Source organism: Xenopus tropicalis, chromosome 2 (assembly GCF_000004195.4).
Source record: "Xenopus tropicalis strain Nigerian chromosome 2, UCB_Xtro_10.0, whole genome shotgun sequence".
Classification (NCBI taxonomy): Eukaryota; Metazoa; Chordata; class Amphibia; order Anura; family Pipidae; genus Xenopus; species Xenopus tropicalis.
In genome coordinates, this window is record NC_030678.2 from 69,525,471 (window position 1) to 69,549,134 (window position 23,664).

Genomic DNA, 23,664 nt, shown 5'->3' on the forward strand with positions numbered 1-23,664 from the left:
ATGTGTGCGTGAGAGTGGCGTGTTCTTGACAGCCACCCAAGGCAATATTACCTGGCCTAGCACCCTGCACTCATGTACCTCCCTCCCCTCCCTCCTGCTTAGTCTACACACAGGTCCCACAGCCATTAGGTGCCCTGCATCTTGATTCCCCTATTGCGCCCATCCTTGCACCTGAGGCACGTGCCTCTAGTTTTGACCTTGTTATTTGCTAGTGCCATGTGCCAAATTCATATCAAAATTGCATTATGTATTTAATAAACCCTACAACACCGTTTAAACACTGTGTCCAGTGGCCAGTTGGGCTGCTAAACACTCAATTAAATACTGTGAGATGAACCCTTAAAGGAGATACAAAGGTAAAAACTAAGTAAGCTTTATCAGAAAGGTCTATGTAAATACAGCCATAAGCACTCACAGAAGAGCTGCACTGAGTCCTCTATCAAAAGAAACACAGGATTTCTTGTCTCCTTTTTTGTAAACATGGTCTTCGGTTTCCAACTTCCTCTCTCAGAAAAATACTTAATTCCCGGAGTCTGTGCAGCACTCTCCTCTCTTCCTTGTTCTGTCCCCCACCCCATAAAAATTATAAAACTCACTCCCCCTCCTGAGCTACCAACAGCTAGAGCTGCAGCAGAAAGCTATGAAGACTAAGCTAAAATGGCAGCTGTATCTTAAACAAACAGAGAGAGCTTCTAGTGCTTTTTACTCAGGTATGGTAATGCCATCTGCAGAATAAATATAACGTTCTCGGTGACACTAATGTGGCAAATCTATTGGAAGTAAAGTGCCAAAATGACTTTTCTTCTCCTTTAACCTATTCAGTCTATACTTACTTTACATATTATGCCTATAATGAATGAGAAAAAACTTTGGAAAAAAAAAATTGACACAATCTGAAACTTTTTTTGCCCTGCCGGTAGCAGAATTGCAACAGGTCTGTATTCATGAGCGTTGGGTGTGGGAATGCATGCAGTCGTCCCCTCTACTGCCCCCAAACTTATGACCATTGTTAAATCAGTCCCTTAGTTTTACAATTAATCTTTTTGTTTACCCAGTTCTGCTGTGTATTTGCTACAAGATACTCTAATTCTTTTTAAAGTGAAGTTTAATATGTCATTTGACTTGGCCCCATCTAATGTACATTTCTTGAGGAAAGGAAAGGTCCACATGCTCTTTCCATACAGGGATCTACTGCAGCTGCTTTTGTCACACAGTCAATACCACCTGCACTGCCACTTGCATTTCTAGCGTATCACTGCTTGGGGGATTTTGGCCAGAATGCCTTCTGCAGAATTACTGTATATACTCGAGTATAAGCCGATCTGAATATAAGCTGAGGTACCTAATTTTACCTAAGAAGACTGTAAATACTTATTGACTCGAGTATAAGCCTAGGGTGGGAAATGTAGCAGCTACTGCTAAGTTTCAATAATCAAATAAATAATAAAAGGACACTCAGCGTGACCCCCTGTGAACTCTTCATAAATATATCATGGTGGCAGCTGCAGATTAGGGAAAGGTGAATGGAGGACCCTTTGACCCTCCTACCTTGAAGAGTATGCCCTGATGGGGAAAACAATGACCTGTGATTCCATGGTTTTCCCTAAATTCATTCATTCAAATTATTAAGCTCCACTGGTGAAGGGTCTGCTCAGTCGCATTTGCTGACCTGTTGGCACTATGAATTTTAAAAGGGTAGTAATTATTGAACATGTTAAACACCCAACAGTAAACTGCAGGCATCTGCATACAGAAGAAACAATTGTTCACTGGTCAATGCAAGAAACATTTACTACCTTGATGCCCATGTCAGAGTAGCACCAAGAGTGGACCTTGTAGTTATAATGCTGTCACTTTTCAAAACTGTCAAGAGAATTTAACATGCTACAAAAAACTTTCCAGACTTTCAAGCCCCATTTTGAGGTCTAACATTTGTTAAGGGCCCTCTTTGCTTCATAACAAGGTTACAACTGTAAAAATACTTTAGCCGTTCAACAATAGTTCAAAAGATACTTAAGGCAGAAAATGAATGTTAGGCATGATCTTACCCTGCTTACTTTCAAGCTGCACGCGCACACACTCGTATGCTTCAAGTGTTGTGTGCAGTGGGCAGTTCCTATTGTGTGAAGGCGTTTGTGTGCGCGCACACACACACACACGAACGAGCGTGTGTACGTATGCACAAGTACGTACGGTGCGCACGCACGTACGTGTGCCCACGGGGTGCGAGCACCATTTTTGGTGCTGAAAAACTCGGCTTATACGGTAATATAGCGTTCTAAGTGACAATAATATGGCAAATCTATTGCCAGTAAAATGCCAAAATTTCTTTCCTTCTCCTTTAACCTATTCAGTCTATACTTACTTTACATATTATGCCTATAGTGAATGAGAATAAACTTTGGAAGTAAAAAAAAAAATTCAACCATCTGAAGCAGTCACCTTGTACATGATATAATCAATGCGGATTCCTTGAGGAAAGTTTTTCAATTCTTGTGGATCTGTAAAGGGGTTACTGGGAATCAATGTGCACCCATCAGGTGGGCCCTACAAGAGAAGTATAACCTATTACATTTGTTCAAGAAGTTATAAATGGTTATATTCCAATATACATATATACACATACCTCATATTCTGTGCACTCCAAGTATGAATCTTTAAGCCCTGTCCATTCACGTACCAGCTTAACACCAAGGTCCCCTGGGTGCATGTTTAGGTCTCCAGCTAAGACCACAACATCTGAATTATTGGAGGTGTGTCTAGGGCCAAGAAAACAAGACTATTAATTTTCTTTTTTTTTTTTGGATGAGGTTAGTAAGAAGTGGACAGTGGGGTTGCATTTGATACAGTGCCCACTACAAACAAGTAGTAAAGTTGTTTGTACACTGGTAGGATAATGACTTAAGGATCATGTACAGAGGGTGGTGGTCAATTGTACAGTACATTCTCTTCTTGGAATACAGTTATTGGTGGAGTCCCATAGGGTTCTGCATTGGGTCCACTTATATATCTTGTCCATTAATGACTTGGGGGAGGGTATTGTAAGTAATGTATACAGCCCAATTAATTTCATCCAGGATATGGCATCCTTTCAGAGCAAAATCTTTGCAAACTGCCAATCTGTGCTGCTAAGTGGCAGATCAGATATAATGCTGATAAATGTATGGTCATGCCCCTGGCATTTAAAAATTATGCAAGCCACGTATACTCTTAATGGGATTACACTAGGCAAATCCATAATGGAAAAGGACCTTAGCGTCCTTGTAGATAATGAACTTGGCTGTAGCAAGCAATGCCAGTTACCATCTGTAAGGGCAAACAAAGTTTTGTTGTAAGAGAGGGTCATTTTTCCATTTTACTGAGCACTGGTAAGGCCCCACCTTTAATATACCAAATTATATGCTGTGAAGTTTTGGTCTACAGTACTCAAACAGGATCTAACTGAATTAGAGAGTCCTAATAAGGACAACTAAGTTGGTAAAGGGTATGGAAAGTTTTGATTACTATGTATAAATATATAAGGGGGCCTATTAGGGGACTATATAATAATCTTGCTAATGCTCTAGTTACCAGTAGGCCCTTCTAGCAGACAAGTGGTCATTCATTCCCATTAGAAGAAAGGAGGTTCCATCTAATTATTCTGAAATGTTTTTTTTGAAAGAGTTGAAAAGTTGTGGAATTCTCTCCCTAAATCAGTTGTACCGTACATACTCGGGTATAAGCCAATCCGAATATAAGCCGAGATACCTAATTTTACCGAACTCGAAAAACTTATTGACTCGAGTATAAGCCTAGGGTGGGAAATACAGCAGCTACTATTGAGTTACAGGCTGGAAGTTTACCTCAAAGTTTGAAATATACATACGATTCCTAGACCAGTCCCTGTCACCAGTAGGGCTGGTGCAAGCGAGCCAGCACACGAGCACACGCATGCATGTGTGTACGTGAGACGAATGTCGAATTCACTGCCGATATTACCTGACTCGAGTATAAGCCAAGGGTTCCTTTTTCAGCTCATTTTTGGTGGCAGAAATATTAGACCATCAAAAAGGTTGGATGGATTTTTAGCAATAATAAACCCTCTAATGATTATTTACAAGTAGGACCTTCTAGCTGACACTAGGGCATCCATTCTGATTAGAAGAAAGGAGGTTCCAACTTTGTTAAGGTTTTTTTTTTACAAAAGTTGTGAAGTTGTGAAATTCTGTCTCTGAATTAGTTTGTACTGGCATATACATAAGCTAGCTTCAAAAAGGAGTTGAATGTGATTTTAGCAAGTAAATAAACACAGGGTTACTGAAAATAACCCTCAGTAGAAAGTTGATCCAGGCATTGACCCGATTGCCATCTTGGAGTCAGAAAGGAATTTTCTCCCCTCTGAGGCACATGGAGAGGGTTCAGAAGGTTTTTTTTGCCTTCATTTGAATCAACTAGCAGACAGATGTGTCTCTTTTCAACCAAAGTTACTGTTACTCATAACCATATGCAGTAAGTCTACTGTACTTATTTAACAATTTCCTGCATTCCTTGATAGTTCCCCACTACTTTCATGCACTTCAGCACCATATGGGGTTATTTACTACCTGCAGGACAGGGTGCAAATTGCAAAAAAAAGACACAATCTGACACTTTTTTTGCACTTCCTGTAGCAGAATTGCAACAGGTCTGTATTCATGAGGGTTGGGCGTGGGAATGCATGCAGTCATCTCCCCTACTGCCCCCTAAATTGCACAAATATGATAATTGTTAAATCAGTCCCTTAGTTTTACAATTAAACTTTTTGTTTACTCAGTTCTGCTGTGTGTTTGCTACAAGTTACACTACTTCTTTTCAAACTGAATTTTAATATGTCATTTGACTTGGCCCCATCTAATGTACATTTCTTGAGGAAAGGAAAGGTCTGCATGCTCCTTCCATACAGGGATCTACTGCAGCTCCTTTTGTCACACAGTCAATACCACCTGCACTGCCACTGACATTTCTAGCATATTACTGCTTGGGGGATTTTGGCCAGAATATTCACACAGTGATTAGGGTTTGCAGTGGCTTTTGATATTAGTGTTGCATGGTGCATTGCATTTTTATTCAAAAAATCATATTAAAAACATACAAACCCCACCAAATGCTGCCTTTTTGTGACCCCATGGGTTCTAAAGCACATTTTTAAGCACAAACTTGCCCCACCCATCATTAAAACCATTATTGCTTAAAGGGGAAGGAAAGGCAAAGTCACTTGGGGGTGCCAAAATGTTAAGCACCCCCAAGTGACTTTAACCGCTTACCTTGTACCCCGGGCTGGTGCCCCTGTTAGGAGAAAATAGCACCAGCCCGGGGTACCTGGAGCGCAGCACTTCCTCCTTCCGCCTTCCACTTCCTAAACTGCCGGTGGCCGGGCATGCACAGTAGAGCGAAAAAGCCGACTTAAATGTTTAAGTTCGGCTTTTCACTCTACTGCGCATGCGCGCGCAGCGAAGCCGGAAGGAGGAAGCGCCGGCAGCTACCCCGGGCTGGTGCTGTTTTCTCCTGACAGCGGCACCAGCCCGGGGTAAAAGGTAGGCGGTTAAAGTCACTTGGGGGTGCCTAACATTTTGGCACCCCCAAGTGACTTTACCTTTCTTTTTCCTTTAAAGGGAGACACCACTTCCTACATACCAAACGTTTTACAAATACATTTACAGGGTTTTATAGCTTTTAAGAATACTTTGTCAGGGTTCTGTATAATAGATGCTGTGTCAAAATCACAAAAAACTTTTACCATGAACTGCCCATTGGCCACACTTTAACAGCATAATCATTTAGTAAAATACAATCACGTGGGGCGTGGTCTGGCGCTGATGTGAGCACACGCACTATCTGGAGCTCCGTAGAGAAGCCCGGCAAAAATTTACCCGCACACACCTCACAAGTATGGAGCCTACTGAACCTCACTGGGATCCCCTACCACAGAGGGAGCTAATGGGGCAACACAAAGCACAAAAGAGAGCCACAGAAGCCGCGGCAAGGTAAGAAAAGTTCGATGACTCCTGTAGAAGCCTCCCGGAGCAATACCGAACGGTACAGAAGCTAGTAATGGAATGCCAGCGCAAGTTGGATGACTTGGAGAACTGCTTACGCTGCAGCAATTTAAGATTTGTAGGCTTCCCGGAGCACGCAGAAGGGAATGCCCCAGAGGCCTTCCTAGAGGCATGGCTGAAAGAGACTTTCGGAACAGAACAACTTACCAACACCTTTGCGATTGAAAGAGCTCACGGAGTTACCACCAGGCAAGCCCCGCCAGGAGCACCGCCAAGACCGTTAATCGCTAAATTACTCAATGCCAAAGACCGGGACAGAATCCTAGCACTCGCCAGGACGCAAGGACCGCTGAGGCACCAAGCCGCAACTATATCAATATACGCTTTCAGAACGGGAAAGGCCGCCTACGCACCGCATGATTAACCTACGCTGTGATGTACCTCGCACGTTTAAGAGTACAAGCCGATGGCAAATCCTACTTCTTCACACCCCCCCCCCCAGGACTTGCAAACCTGGATGGAAACCAGAGGCATACCTCCATAGGTCTTGGGAATCACTGCCAAAGCACCGGACCCTAGTGCACAAGCCCATGAGTACGGTACACCCTCTGACCAACGCACTAAAACAAAAGCCACTCCATAGCTCCGTATACACTTCTTTAAACAGAGACACCTTCGCACCTTATTCTTAGCCCACCAGCACCCAAGTGCCATAGGGGAAACCCTCATCCGGGTCCACTCTCGGCGGCTCCAGGCCTCCCACCAGCGAGAACAAGGCCACCTATTTCCCAATACGCTGGGAATACAACGTGCCCAACAAAGCGACACGACTCACCCCCAGAGAAATTTCTAAAAAGTTCTACTTAAGGGATAAATTCTACCCCTGGTTGGGGAGCGGGTGGAAGGGGAGGGTTACTGAGGGTTGGGAATCTTATTTCCTCCCTCAAAAGGCCCTGGGTTGGGTGGTCATACCACTCTACCTACTCCACGCACTCATCCGGTGTCGCCATTCTTATAGGGAAAAAGGTCCCATTCAGGTTTGGGTCACTGAAAGCTGACCCAAAGGGTAGATATATATTCCTTCATTGTTACTTGTATGCCTGTGAACTCCTGCCGGCCAACATTTATATACCACCTCCATATGACCCAGAGATCTTACTGCTGTTGTCGGACCTAATGTCCCAACTTCCGCACGCCTTAGTTATAATTGCTGGTGACTTCAACGAAGTCTTCCCCTAATATTGACAAAACCTGGAAGCAGCCAGATAAGGCACCCCCCAAAACCACCTCACTGACACGTTTGATAACCTCGCTCGCTCTTAGATCCATGGAGAATCGCTAACCCCAATACGTGCCAATTCTCCTCCTTCTCTAATCCTACTTATGCCTCTCTAGAATAGACCTAGTGCTTGTAAATGCTGCAATGATCCCCTACATAAACAAAGTTAAATACCTACCGAGGGGCATATCGGACCATGCTCCGGTACAAATACAGTGGCAATTACCTTATAAAATCAAGAACCCCAGACCTGCCATCAACCCAACCTGGCTAAATATACTAGATAACTATACAACTGCAGAAGCCAGCATTAAGGAGTTTTTAACATTAAGCCAAAGCTCAAGCCTCATACAACGCTTCTGGGATGCTCTAAAAACTTATCTCCGCAACTCCATATCAGCGGAAATAACAGCCTATAAGCGACAAGCCAAGGCCGCACATAAAGAAGACCAGCTATCTTACCTAGATAGGCAAGCAGCTGACCTCCAAACCCCCAAAACCCTAACTGCATTGCGGGAGGCACAAGAGAAATATGCGGAAAGCCTTAGGCAAAAAGTTCTCCAAAAGCACTACTTCTCTAAAATCAACATATATGAGCATGGAGAACGCTCAGGCAAGATGATAGCTCATCTTGCTAAGGCGCACTCCACCCCCCCCCCCCCATTCCAGCATTAAAAGATGGCACAGGCACCCTACGCACAGCCCCCAGCGAAATTGAAAAACTCCTAGTATCATACTATAAAGACCTCTACGCAACCAAGCTGCAGGCCTCTGTTGAAGACATCAAAGCCTTCATAGAACCCCTAAACTTGCCAACCCTGCCCCAAGAATATAGGGAATTCCTAGAATCCAACATTACAGATACTGAAACTCAGGAAGCCATAGACTCTTTCCCGCAAGGCAAAGCACCTGGTTCAGATGGTATCCCAATAGAACTATACAAAAAACATGTCAAATCCCTCGCACCCCTGTTAACTAAACTGTATGAGGAAGCCCAACTGACCGGCAGCCTACCGGAGTCCCTATAGGAAGCGGCTATAGTGCTGCTGCCCAAACCTGGCAAGGACCCCCAGCTCCCCCAGAGTCATTTAGACCCATTTCACTGCTGGCAGCTGATGTCAAAATATATGCCAAAATCCTAGCACGGAGACTGGCTAGAGTTATTTCAAAAATAATCAGCCCAGATCAAAAAGGTTTTAGACCTACCAAAACAACAGTACTCAACACTAGGCGGCTTTACATGAACCTAACACTTACTCCCAACAATACAGGAAAAAGGGCCATTGTAGCCCTGGATATCACCAAGGCATTCAGCACGGTCGAGTGGCCATACCTATGGTCTGTCATGACACAGCTTTGGTCCAGTTACTCTACAAATCCCCAAAGGCCTCCCTCCATGTTAACTCTTTATGCACCGACAGTTTTGCCCTCTCCCGTGGCACAAGACAGGGGTGCCCGTTATCCCCCCTGCTCTTTGCCCTGGCCATCGAGCCGTTTGCTCAAGCAGTATGCAGCCACCCACAAATTAGGGGATATGAGCAGAAAACAACAATAGAAAAAATACAGCTATATGCTGATGATACCCTGGTGTACCTAGGGGATGCAGGACAAACCTTAACATCTCTAATAGAACTCACTTCTGTATTCGGTGCAATCTCTGGCCTAAAAACTAACACATCTAAATCAGTTCTGTATTTTGTGGATGAGCAAAATAAAAACAAACCCTCTGGGACATGCCCCCTCCAAGTTGCAAAAAAGTTTACCTACCTAGGCATCCAGTTAGCCTTACCCATTTCAAGCTACACCGAGCTCAACCTAAACCCATTACTTCCCTGGTTGCTGGAAAAATTAAAAAACTGGGGATCCCTACCGCTAGGGCCAGCAGGAAGAATCCATCTGATAAAAATGTTTATCCTGCCCAAATTATTATATATACTATGGCACTCCCCAAAAAAATATTTACCAAACTGCACTCCCACTTCACCAAGTTCATATGGGGAACCTCTAGAGCAAGGCTCCGCTCTGCACTCTAATGAGACCTAGGGACAAAAGGGAAATGGCCCTGCCTGATATCTATATGTACTATCTGGCAGCGCAACTTACCCATATCTCCCCCATGATACACCAAGAGCTCTCTTTACCACTCTTTCAACTGTGGGTACAAGCAACTTGGCGCCCTGGGACGCCCTTCTTGTCAAACAGAAACCTAGCGAGAATTCCCCACTCATTGTGCTACAGCGCTTGGTCCTATCCACAGCCCACAAACTGATCGACTATACGGGTCTCCCCCCTCAAACCCCACTATGGCAAAATGCCCACTTTCCACAGCTGGTACAGTGTAACCCCCCGAATGTATGGAGATCTCTTGAACTTAATAATATCAGAGATGTATGGGAGAATGGCCAAACCATATCCCTTATAAACTTGCATAAAACTAGGCACCTGCCACTGAATCAGTGGTTTACCTATCACAAAATTAAGAGTGCCTTAATAAGAAACCCAACACCAGTCCAATGGTTAACTACTCCCCAGTCCTAGAATGTCTCTTACTCCCCAACCAAAAAACTTTTGGGTAAACCAACCTATTGTGATACAGAGGTACGTTCCAAGGCACGGTGGGAGGAAGAATTGGGGACAATAACAGATGATCAATGGGAATGGGTACTGAATACCCCTCTAATAGTATCGTTCTCCCAAAGGCACAGACTACTACAACTATACATGATACACCGGGCATACTATACGGTACAGAGACTCCATGCAATGAAGTTACTAAATTCTCCCTACTGTCCCAGGTGCAAAACCGAAATAGCCACACTGACTCAGTGTACAATATGGGGCTGCTCATAATTGAAAAAGTACTGGGACGGGGTGTGTGGGTGGATAGAAAATAAGATTCCTGAGTGGGGCCCCGGTGACGCCAGGAAATGCCTTCTGATGTTGGACTTAAACGCCTCACTGGACCTAGATACAAAAATCTTTATTGCAAAGGCTTTGTTCCAGGCCAAACGAATCCTGACTCTCCATTGGAAAAACATTGAGCCCCCATCTATGCACGAATGGAAAAGAGCAATGGACGACCTAGCATCACTGGAAAGAACTATCCTCGACAAAAAAGGACAAATGCTCAAATTCTTGCAGATCTGGCGTCACTGGGTAGACACTCTATAATACTAGTCTCTAGCCTAATTTCCTCCTCACCGCAGATATCTAAGCCCAAACTAAGCCAACAATAACTTAGCATGGTTCAATACTGGTTTGAGGGCCAAAACCCTCTCTACTGGGTAAATAAAATGCAAACCTCATTAACCTGCATGCTTGTACATCTGATGTGTAAATCTCTTTATTGTATGTACCTTGCACAAAAAAAAATACAATCACGTATTCCTGTTTTTTTTTTTTTATTCTCAAAAAAGGGAAGAAAATCCTTTTCAAGAAAAGATATTTATAATATACATTGCAATATCATTACAGATTACTGTTAAAACTATGGCCTCATGGTAAAAATCGTTTAAAAAATTGGTTAAAATTATATTTGTAAAATGTTTGGTATGTAGGGGTGGTGTCTCCCTTTAAGCAATAATGGTTTTAATAATGGGTGGGGCAACTTTGTGCTTACAAATGTGCTTTAGAACCCATGGGGTCACAACTACCTAGGGAAGGTGGGGGGTCTATGCAGGCCAGTTAAGGGTGCTTTTTGACCAGGGGGAGGTGTAGTATTCCTTTAATCGACTCTGACATGTTGTGTCAAAACATGATAGGGACTTTTAGACTGTACTGAGGGACTCAAATTTGGGTCCTGGGCCATAGGTTTCATTTAACTGTCATGTGAAAACATGTTTTGTTTTTTTTTTCAAAAAGCATCAGTTAATAGAGCTTTTCCAGGAGAATCCTGCATTGAAATCCATTTTTAAATATTTTTTTCATATTTAACTTTGAAATTTCACATTGGCTAGCCATATTCTTTATTTCTCAGAATGCTACAGCCATGTGACCTATGCTCTGATAAACTTCAGTCTCACTTTACTGCTGTGCTGCAAGTGATATTACCCCCCTCCATTTCCCCCCCAGCAGCCGATCAGCAGAACAATGGAAAAGTAGCAAGATAGCTACTTAGCAAGGTTATTAGAAAGCAGTTCTAATGTGTAGCGCTGGCTCCTTCTGAAAGCTCAGACTCAGGCAAAATGCACTGAGATGGCTGCCTAACACACCAATATTACAACTAAAAAAATACATTTGTAGATTTAAGAATTAAATTTTAAATTGTAGAATAACATGAACATAATGTATAACATGAACATTTTACATTAAAAAGGTCAGTATACATATTATATTACATTAATTTGTGGAAGGAAAGTTAGGGAAGGTAGGTTGCTAGTATAGGCTATACTAATATTTATCTTTAGGCGGGAGTATATAATTCTATAGGGTCCCCAGGCAAGCAATTTCACTTCATATTCATAAATTGTGTGGATTTAAGATCTTGTTTTCCATTGCTCTGATCCAGTTGACTTTTCTGATGTATGTATTGTTGTGTGGGGTGTATAGTTTTCTGCATATGCTAATTAGGATTCAGATTCAGTTTGGTATACTGCCAAAATCCCTTAAAGGACAAGGAAAGGCAAAGTCACTTGGGGGTGCCAAAAGGTTAGGCACCCCAAGTAACTTAAATTGCCTACCTTTTACCCTGGGCTGGTGCCCCTGTTCAGAGAAAACAGCAGCCAGCCTGGGGTAGCTGCAGCGCTCCCTGCTTCGCGTGCGCACTCATGCGCAGTAGAGTGAAAAAGCCGAACTTTAACAGTGAAGTTGGCTTTTCACTCTACTGCGTATGCGACCGGTCGTGGGGTCCCGGCAAAACGAAGCAGGAAGGAGGGAGCACTTGCTACAGGTACCCCGGGCTCGTGCTGTTTTCTCCTAACAGGGGCACCAGCCCGGGGTACAAGGTAAGTGATTAAAGTCAGTTGGGGTTACCTAACATTTTGACACCCCTTAGTGACTTAGCCTTTCCTTGTCCTTTAAGATGGATTTGGAAGTTCGGCAGAACCAGAAAAACTAGATTCAGTGCATCCCTATATGAAAGATCCTGTCTACGTCAGAATCTTGTTATAGGGATAGTGGAGGAAATGCAGAAACCCATCTTTACTGTGCATACCCCTTTATTTGTTTTTTCCTGGCTGACAATTCAAGCAAAATTTATCAGGAGGGAGTGGCTGATTGAGAAACTGCACATTTTTTATTTATAATTAGATATATTAAAATGCTTTATTTTGTTAATAAAACAAATGTTTTTTTTTTTTGTTATATTGTAATCAGAAACTGTTATAAAGATGAACTTCCCTTTTAATACTTATGCCAATAGAATATTTTAAGCACTAGATAATATCTTATTAAATAGTAAATTAAACATTCAGTGCATTGAAATAAGAACATCACACAAAAAAAATTAGCTTAGGATTTGTTATCCTGAGAGAGTTGGCTAAGAATTAATTCAGGATCTAATTACTTTTGCAATGTATTTTTTATTGCATTGGTAATATTTAGTTATGCTAAGTACTCAAATTTGTTGTTCTTGACCAATAAATTTGGAAATATGGCACTTTGAGACCCTTTCTTTCCCCAGTCTTTATATTTTACATAATTTTCTTCACATAGTTCTTGCTACACAAATATCCAGTACTTGTACTTTGATAATGTCCTTACCTATGTCTTGACTTTAGTCCTTTGCACACCTTATTACTAAAAACTGCATTGCATTTTCTTTCTCTCACCGTATAAACTGTGCAAGCTCCCAGCTTTGAAGTATTCTGTGAGACCGATAGCAGTCATTTTCACGGCAATATTCAGCATGAAGCTAGAATATAATAAAATAATTCTATAAGTCCTCTTTGTGGGCAAACAATAATGGAGTAGTATACAGTGTATAATGTACAGTGTTGTAATACTACCAAGTTAGATAAAATTATAACGGAAAGTAACATTTAGATGGATTTGAGCCATGGAGTGCTGTTTGTCCCAAGTACATTTTGTTTACAAAGGCAACATTTTGTATGCAAAAATATCTGCAATACATTTTTGACAAAGCATGAATTTCTCACATGGAACATATATAATTGTGCCCGTATACACCGGTAAAAAAATGCAAAGGCCATATTTTAAAAATGACAAAGTTTGTTCACAAAAGAATAATATCACAAACTACATTCTGTAAATGTAAACATGCATTCTGTCTGTATGTATTTTGTCTCTAAGAAGTACAGAAATCCATGTAACATAACTAATTTCTGTAAATACATACAAAAAGGACTATGTAAGAAAAGTGAACAAAATATATAATCTTGTAAATGACTCCAGAAAGGAAGATTTTATATCACAGAATCTATTATGTCAACAACACTTAGTTCCACAAAATCCATGCCATTCATAAAATTAATTTTGTTAAATAACTTCTGTCAAGCATACTGCCAATACAGTAAATGGGAACAAGTTTATAAACTTGTTGCATGACAGTTTTAGGTCACAGATTGTTGAGAAGCCAACCACAAACCATGCTGTACTAGATCTAGTAATCTCTTAACAACCCAGAACATATAACAAATGTATAAGTGGTTAAACCCCTGGGTAATAGTGACCATAATGTTATTTCATATGGGGGCTGATTTACTAAAATTCATTTTTTTCTGGCCTTCAAAGTCATATAAACTCGACATGGTATAAATTCAAATTGAACTCGATCATTGCTGTACGAAGATATCGAGTTTACATTTGAGAATCCCAATTTTATTCAGGTGCAGAAAGCAAATATACACTGGGGCAACTGAATTTTAGAAAAACTAATTTAACTCCTTAAAGAGATACGGACACCAAAAATTAAACATTTATCATAACATTGTATTTCCATGCTATGCATAAATTTGCCTGATGCTTTCACATTACCTATCTGATCCCCTATGAGGGGGCTGCCATATTTGTGCAGCAGGAGTCCATTAGCATTAAAAGCTATAACTGACAGGCTGAGAAGGGACAGTCAGGTTGGCAAAACAGTCAGGTGTGGGGACCTCAAGTAGCAATTACTTAAAAAAGCAGCCCTCTCTGTGAAAAATGATCAACGTGATCTATAGGTAACTTTTTATGTACATTACTATTTTGAAAAATAGTATTTTAGTGTCAGTATCACTTTGAGGGGTGTCCTTCAGCGCATAGATTGGGGCATGTAGTTTTCTTCTAAAACACAGAATAGAAATGGTTGTAATTTAAAATCATATTAAATCATTACAGTTATTCATTTATTTCCTAATAGTAACTAAATGTGGAAGCATTAAAGGGGACAAAAACGGCATTTAATAATTATAAAGAATTTAACAAGTGTTGTAACAGCAATCCTGAAGGCAAAGATAGAAAATGAGGAGCACAGTGCAGCAGTAGCTAAGACTAATTGTAAGAAATTGCTCATCTTGGGTGCCATTATTTGTGTTATATACATATGTGTTTGTGTCTTTATACATATTAATGTGTTATACACAGAGTATGGGGGGTGTTCTACTGATTACTATAAACCAGTTGTTCAAGTTAAACTCAAAGCCAAATCTCCATATCAATGGGTTTTTATGTAGATGGTGGTGGGACATTACATCTGCGAGAAGCCATAAAACTCAACAGTTACTGAACAATGGGCAAGGTGTGGTTTTTATCAATCCCATCTGATCAGTTGGTATGCGGGGGGCAGTGGCTGAAAGGTGTATAAATGTGGGCTGGACAGTGGTCAAGGGGGACCTGGGGGACAACCTGGGTGGAGGACGAACCTGGGGGAACAACCTGGGGAGAACTGCATCAGAAGTGAACGGGCAGGATGTGAGACAGACCAGAGGAAGCCATGGTTTGAGAAGAGGAACCAGACCACCATGTTCTTTGTTTATCGGTAGCTATAATGTTGATTTTGTCATTAATCTGTAAATGTAAATAATGTATATATATTGTCTTGTGTTATTATATATTGTCTTGTCTTGTGTATTGATTTGCTATTCAATATATTCATTTTAATATACACTTATTGGTGTGGGTTATTTGTCTGCTTCTCAAAAGAACCAGAACCCTAGTAAGAGGGGTGACGATTAATATTGTATTATTATTATATATATATATATATATATATATATATATATATATATATATATATATATATATATATATAGTCAAAAATCTTACATAATCACAAAAAGATTTTTAAGTATATTAATAATAAGAAGATGCAGGTTGAGAGTGTGGCTCCTTTGGATTATAGTAACAATATGGTTATAGCTGATACAGAAAAGGCAAATGTGCTACATCATGCAGTTTTGGTCTCCAGTGTTCAAACGGGATATTATTGAATAGAAGAGAGTCTAGAGAAGGACAACTATCCTGGTAAAGGATATGGAAAGTCTCAGTTATGAAGAAAAACTAGCCAAGTAGGGGTTCTTTATGTTGGGGAAGAGGTGCTAAAGGGGTGTTATCATAATGTATTTATAATGTAAACATATATATGGTAATCATAAGGTAAAATATTGACAGAATGATGCTGTCACAAAACTCAAACTGATATAGTTATGTTTCTAGGTATTAAGTAGATGAGAATTGATTTTAAAGAGGGTGGCATTGCAATTCTCATAACCTAAACCTATACAATGCAAATACAATAGACCTAATATCACCTCATTAAAGGAGAAGGAAAGGCAAAGTCACTTGGGGGTGCCAAAATGTTAGGCACCCCCAAGTGACTTGAATCGCCTACCTTTTCCCCTGGGCTGGTGCCCCTGTTCAGAGAGAACAGCACCAGCCCAGGGTACCTGCAGCGCTTCCTCCTTCCGTCTTCACGAGCGCTCGTATGCGCAGTAGAGTGGAAAGCCGAACTTTAACAGAGAAGTCGGCTTTTCACTCTACTGTGCATTCGCCTTTCGTGTAGTTGCAGCGAAACGAAGCCAGAAGGAGGAAGCGCTTCCTACAGGTACCCCGGGCTGGTGCTGTTTTCTCCTAACAGGGGCACCAGCCCGGGGTACAAGGTACGTGATTAAAGCCACTTGGGGGTGCCTAACATTTTATGAGTTGGGGGGGGTTGTGTGCAGGCATGGGCTTATGGGCCTAGGAACCGATTGTGCACACAAGGGGTAATTTAGTGCAATGGGTTTGGGGACCCCTGCTCTAACCCCTAATGCAAAAGAGAATTGTGTGTGACTTTATCACACATTCCAGTTTAGGAATGTATACAAAGGGATAGGGAACAGAATCCCAATGCTCCTCTGCCTACTTAATTTGCTAGCCTTTTGTAATACATGTGAAACTATAAGCTTCTAAGTTTGTAAAATATTTACCATGATTTGCTAAATTTAGATATGCCAATTTTCACCTCTCTTTTGACTCTCTTTACTCAAATCAGCACTCTGTTATTATGCATACTCTTACCCCACCTAGATTAGAATTATTATATTATATAGTAACACACTATAAACCCCTTTACCTCCTGTGTCTATAAGTATATGTAATCTGTATGTTTGATTAATGCGCCCTTGTTTAACACTGCACTATATTCCGATGGTTTAAAAAAAAAAAAAAACAAACACCGAGTGAATTACTTACATGTGTGACGTACACATGGCACAAGAATCCATAGGCTTTGAGTTTGACCAACCCCACAGCTTTGCCACAGAACCAGTCTCCGTGGTTCATCTAGAGAAAAGAAAAAATAGTAGCGCATATGCCTTCAAAAATAATTGTTAAAATAAAACTGGGTATATGTTATAAAATACACTTAATTTGTCCAGGTGCAAGCAATCGTTAGCATTAACTGGTCACTGCTAAGCAACAATATTATTGTTTGCTATGGGTTACTGAACCTGAGCAAACTAAGTGCCTTTTATTACATGTGGGGTTAAATGACTATAAGTAAGATTTACAGAATAATAGTCCAATATAGATTTGATTTAATACAGGAGTGAGAGGTTCAATGTTGCTTACCACAGGAATATACACACTCAATAGGCAACATTTTTATTTTATGTGTGCAACACAATCACTATGGAACCCATAATTGCAAATATATAGAGACTTCCTTTCTCTAAATATTTGCATTTGTACATGAGCTATAGTAGTTGTGTTGGACACTCATAGTCAACACAGTTTATTAACAAATGCAAAGTCCATGATGCAATCTTGGATGCAAATCACTATGCTTTTTTACCCAAAGCATTCTCCCCAGATTTGCACACATAGCATCTGTTTTGCTAATTCAGAATTCAACTGATTCACTTGCAGCTACTGATTCAAACCTAATGTCCATGTGTGCAAAAACACTAAAATACCTTCACAAAGATAAAAATATGGAGTGCTAGACAAAAATATGAACACACACAATTACAAATCTATAGTTTGACAGTAATTTAAGTTACAGGTATAGGATCTGTTATCCAGAATGCTTAAGACTTGGGGTTTTCTGGATAAGGAATCTTTTCATAATTTAGATCACCATAATTTACATTTTCTAAATATCATTTAAAGATGAAATAATCCCAGTAGGTTTGTTTCGGTATCAGTATGGATTTATGCAACTTAGTGACCATCAAATAGTAAGTACTGTTTTACCTAATGTAAATATCAGATGTAGAAGTAGTAATTTTAGCTGCATGCTGGCTAATGCATGGAGCATGTCAGGTAAATTAGGAGAGCTGGAATCTTTTGCATGTACTGAAAATTATGATTTAATTGGTATCACTGAGACCTGGTGGGATGAAACATGCGACTGGGATGTGAATTTTAATGGTTACACCTTTTTTAGGAGGGACAGAGGGATTAAAACGGGTGGAGGGGTTTGTCTTTATATAAAGTCAGATTTAAAGCCATGTGCTAAAGAAATTTTCAGGGACAGTGTGGAATTCCTTTGAGTAGAGATTTCAGCAGGGCTAAAGGTTACAAAGAAAATTATTATTGGTGTATGCTATAAACCACTCTGTATAAGTAAAAAAGATGAGGCCCAGCTACTATTGCAAATGGAGGAGGTCAAGTTGTTATCATGGGGGACTTTAAAGGAAAAGTAACACAAAAAATTTCCAAACCACTTAGTATTTTGAATGCTTTATTAGAAAATACCTGCTAAAACTTGGCTTCCGGTCATTTGGAGGAAGGAGCGGCATCCACTATGCGACGATTGATTGATCTAGCCTAGCCTGACTCCTTCCTATACAGAAGGAAGGCTAGGCTCGATCAATCGATTGTCACATAGTGGATGCTGCTCCTTCATTTGCTGTATCGCCTTATTTCAAATGACCAGAAGCCAAGTTTTAGCAGGTATTTTGTAATAAAGCATTCAAAATACTAAGTGGTTTGCAGGATATGGCAATTATTGGTGTAGGGTAGAATAGATTTTTTACTTAAAAAATGTTAGTGTTACTTTTCCTTTAATTATCTGGACATTGACTGGAGAAATGGGGTGGCTAAGTCAGAAAAAGCTAGTAGGTTTGTAAATATGCTAAATGACAACTTATTTCAGGCAGTTCAAGAACCTACTAGGAATGATATTCTTTTGGACCTGGTTATATCTAATAATGCTGAACTCATCTCTAACATTTGTGTGGGTGAACATTTAGGGAACAGTGATCATAACATGGTCTCAGAACACAGAAAAATATCTTTAAAATATTACTTAGCAAGTACGAAAGTCAGTATATTCCCCTTGTAAACAAGGAAAGGAATTCCAAAGCAGAACCTTTATAGTGGAGTAAAAGTGTTAGTGTTGAGGTTGGTAAAAAAAAAAAACGTGCTTTTAAAGCATTCAAGTTAGCTGGGACAGCAGAAGCTTTCATCAGGTACAAGGAAGCAAATAAAGCATGCAAAAAAGATATCAAGCAAGCTAAAATAGAGATGGAAAGGGGAATTGCAGCTAGGAGTAAAAGAAATCCAAAGTTATATTTTAAATATGTAAATAGTAAAAAAATTAAGCAAGAAGGGGTGGGACCCTTATTATAATGGGGGGGGGGGGTCAGTTGGTTGATGAGAACAGGGAAAAAGAAGAAATTATTCATCTGTCTATAGAACTGAGGTGCCATTTTATCAAGACTTCCCTTCTAATAGACCCAATTCTAGTAATATAACTACTGATGCATGGGTTACTCAGGAGGAAATTCAAAAGAAAGGTAAACAAAGGTCCAGGACCAGATGGTATTCATCCCAGCGTATTAAACAAACTTAGCGCTGTGATTGCCAAACCTCTTTACTTAAAGGAAATGTAACACAAAATGTTTACATTCAATATATCCTTTCTAAATACTTTTATTAGCAAATATACAATAGAAAGATTGCAATAGTATATGTGTTTTTTTGTTTTTTTTTAAAAATGACTTTACCAAAGACTTACTGAGCTCAGGCAGCCCATCTCTCTCAAGTCTCGCAGCCTGCTTCCGTTCCACTCCTCCTCCACCCCCTCCCTTTCTCCGTGCAGCGATCCTTGTAACAGACATGCAGATGCAGGGGAAGAAGAGAAAAGGTCCATCTCCTATCCCTCTCCTTTCCCTCTCTGTGCCAGATCACTAGTAGCCATTACTTTAAAAAGGACTCCGAAGAATGCACTAAATCAACTGCCGGATTAAACCGGAAGTCTACCCCATCGCCGTATCGCCTTTTGAGCTTGGCCCAGTAAGACAGTGGCAATGTAATTTATTAAAAAACCACTTACAATATTGCATTTTTTTAAGGTTACCTAGTAACATAGCTTAATAAAAGTATATAGAATTGATATCTTTAAAGTGAAAATTTTGTGTTACTGTTCCTTTAATTTTTCAGTAAACAGATCTTGCCAGCCTAATTTAGTTGCCTTTTATGAAGAGGTGAGCAGGAACCTTGATGCTGGAATGGCAGTTGATGTCATCTACTTGGACTTTGCTAAAGCATTTGATACAGTACCGAACAGAAAGTTAATCATGAGATTATAATATTGGTCATAACATAATATTTGTAATTGGATAGAGAACTAGCTGAAGGACATTCTCTAATTCGGCCAGTGTTCAATCAAGGATGCTGCCACTTTGCAGAGTGATTTAACAAAACTGGAAAACTGGGCAGCAAAATGGAAAATGAGGTTCAATGTTGACAAGTGCATAGTTATGCATTGTGGTAGAAATAATATTGTGAGTTATACACTAAATAGTAGTGTGTTGGGGGTATCCTTAATCAAGAAGGATCTGGGGATTTTTGTAGATAACAAAAATAAGGCCCAGTCCAGTCCAGTCCTTAAGAAGTATATTAATGAGCTGGAGAGAGTGCGGAGATGTGCACAGGGCCGGAACTATGGGTAGGCAGAAGAGGCAGCTGCCTAGGGCGCAACGATTGAGGGGCGCCAGGCAGGAGCCTCTCCTGCCTACCCCTAGTGCTACTTTGTCATTGCCTCTGACGCTTGTCATTAGCGGCGGAGGCAATGACCGATCTAGTTGGCTGACCGGGTTGCCTAGGGCGCCCGGTCGGCTTGGCCCGCCCCTGGATGTGCATCTAAACTGGTAAAGGGGGTGGAAGATTTAAACTATGAGGTTAGACTGTCGAAGTTGGTGTTATCTTCCCTGGAAAAAATGTGCTTGCAAGGGGACATGATTACTCTGTACATAAGTACATAAGAGGGGGATTATAGACAAATAGGGGATATTCTTTTTTCCCATAAAAACAATCAGCGCACCAGAGGCCACCCCTTTAGATTAGGTTTTTCACAGTGAGGTCAGTGAGGTTGTGAAATGCCCTTCCTAGTGATGTTGTGATGGCAGATGTTGCAGCTGTTAATGCCTTTAAGAGGGGCTTGGATGAGTTCTTGAACAAGCATAGTATCCAGGGATATTGTGATACTAAAATCTACAGTTAGTATTGATGTTGGTATATATGGTTTATGTATGTCTATGAGTGTATAGATAAGTCAGTATAGGTTTGTGTGTGCTGGGTTTACTTGGAATGGTTGAACTTGATGGACTCTGGATTTTCTGAAAATTTGATTTTTTTGCTTGTAAATGAGTAACCTGTACTATGTAATCATCCCAAACTGTTCCAAACAAATAACATATTGAATGTAGTTCAACACCCCACAATGAACTAACACAATGCTATTTCAGACTTAAAAATGCCATATTGTCCTACCATATAGGGGAAACCGTTGAGAGAAAATTGATACTGAAGACAGTCAATGATTGGAAATTGAGAGAAGACACAGAGGCCACTGCCTATGACTCCACTGTGATGAGATATAAGAAGGACAATAAGAACATTGTAGGCAACATTAAGAAATAAGTTTTAAAGCATCAGCAATACAATGCCATGAAGGGAAGACAGCATTTTTTTTTTATCAAGCTGCTTCAGTGTAGAATATGCAAAATTGTGAGAAAATCTGTGTTTCTAAAAAAGCTGTATAGAAAGTTTCTACGCTATGCCACTGTAATGTCTAGCACCTAGCAAAATCATTTTGCACTATGCTATAGGTGCAGTGAAACACATTAGTTAATATGCCTTTTCCTGCCTATTACATTCTGCATTCTCTGCACATTAAAGCTAGCCATACATTGGACACACAATTAAAAATATTCATTTTATACAATTATTTGTGAAGTTCACTGTTTCTGCCTGATATCCAGGTACTATGGATAGTGTTAGAAATGCAGTTATAATGAGTATGGCCCATTGTGCGCTGTCTATTTTACCTGCTGCTTGATATGTCAGATAAAGTACACTGTTGGCCAGGATATGAAAATGAAATGGAATTTAGGGAAACACCTTATCCTCCCTGTGTAAGAACTATATTGAAACATGTCCACTTTGCCTGAAATTTAAACAAGAAATTTTGACAAATTTTGTGGAGCAAGGAGGACACTGGAATTCTTGAAAAAAAGGTAACGTTTGGGATAAAATGCTAATTTACTTTATGTCAGTCACATACCTCTTGAACCGATGAGTATATGGAAACACATCTGAAAGGCGATGTCTTAATTCACTATAATCTTTGTCACTCCAGATCTATAAGACAAGATGTACATCAAAATAAATTCACATACAAGGTATTAGCTTTCCTCCCCAAAAATTTTATCTTACCTCCTGTAGAAGAGCCAGGTCATAGCATTGTTGACTAAGGAGCTGCCCAATCAAAGCCAGCCGTTCCTTACGCTTTTTACTGAGGAATCTGAGAGCCCTATGAAAAAGAGAGACAAGTCAAAAATAACACATGGTTTTAATATCAAGTAGGGAAATTATACCAAAATCTATATGGGGAAAAAAATCAATTATAAAAGACTATGCACATTATATAGTGATCCCAAAAATGTTTTGGCTTTATTCCATTTTAAATATAACTATATATTATATATATATATATATATATATATACACACACACACACACAATAAAACTCACCAACAATTAAGGTCAAAAATACTCAGCTGAACTGGCTCCTGTGACTTCATTCTGGCAGAAGATTCTGTATTGTGTTAACTGAACACAGTTTCTCTGGTGAAAATGAAGCTGGAAAAGTCATAAATGGACAAAAGACAAATATTGGAAAAACTGTGTAATTCATGTTAAACAAATGTTCCGTATATACTCGAGTATAAGCCGATCCGAATATAAGCCGAGGTACCTAATTTTACCTAAAAAAACTGGAAAACTTATTGACTCGAGTATAAGCCTAGGGTGGGAAATTATTTTACTATGGGGCTAGGTTAAATACATAAACAGCATGGAGTTGGAGAGAGAAATGTTTGCCTCATAGTTTTCATTGTTTAACCTTTTATTATTTTTTTTTAACTGTCAGGTTGGGAAGGCTAAGGAAGCTGCCATACTATCAAGTACTTGCCATCCTGCTGTACACTCCCCTGTATGCGCTCCCATCCTGCTGTGTTCACTTCTCTGCGTGCGCTCCTCTGTGTGCACTCCCATTGTTCAATCGTGTGCTTCAATCCTACGCTGTGTGCGCTCCCTTGGTATCTGTGCTATGTGCGCTCTCCCTTCGTATGAAGATGTGCGTGCGCACGTGTGCTTCAATCCAACGCTGCTCCCTTTGTATGCAGATGCAAGTACGTTGGCAAGCAAGCACGAATGCACACACGTCCACGGGGGAAGAGGGGTTGGGGGGTGCGCGTGTGCGTGCTGATGGCTTTTTCTAGTTTTCAGCTTAACTACAAAGTACCATATATACTCGAGTATAAGCTGAGCGTGACTTTTTCAACACATATTTGGTGCTGAAAAACTCAGCTTATACTCGAGTATATATGGTAACTGCTTTTTATGATGAAGTAGGTAGGACATTGAATAAGGGGGCTGCAGCAGGTGTGATCTATTTGGATTATGCCAAAGATTTTAATGCAGTGCAATATAAATGACTACTTA

The 23,664-nt window shown here is 40.2% G+C and overlaps 1 protein-coding gene across 9 annotated transcripts in view; it reads right to left on the minus strand.

Annotated features, from left to right (window-relative positions):
- The window catches only part of smpd2 (sphingomyelin phosphodiesterase 2), a 108,409-nt gene that overhangs the window by 21,295 nt on the left and 63,450 nt on the right, over positions 1-23,664 (minus strand). For 7 of the 9 annotated variants that reach the window (XM_012955865.3, XM_012955849.3, XM_012955860.3 and 4 more), the window contains 8 exon segments: positions 22,693-22,800; positions 22,375-22,471; positions 22,223-22,299; positions 21,430-21,523; positions 16,903-16,992; positions 13,062-13,144; positions 2,627-2,759; positions 2,443-2,547 (listed from right to left, as the gene is read on the minus strand). In XM_012955865.3, the coding sequence (XP_012811319.1) occupies positions 2,443-2,547; positions 2,627-2,759; positions 13,062-13,144; positions 16,903-16,992; positions 21,430-21,523; positions 22,223-22,299; positions 22,375-22,471; positions 22,693-22,742 (729 nt within the window). In that variant the 5' untranslated portion in view covers positions 22,743-22,800. 9 annotated transcript variants of the gene reach the window in all.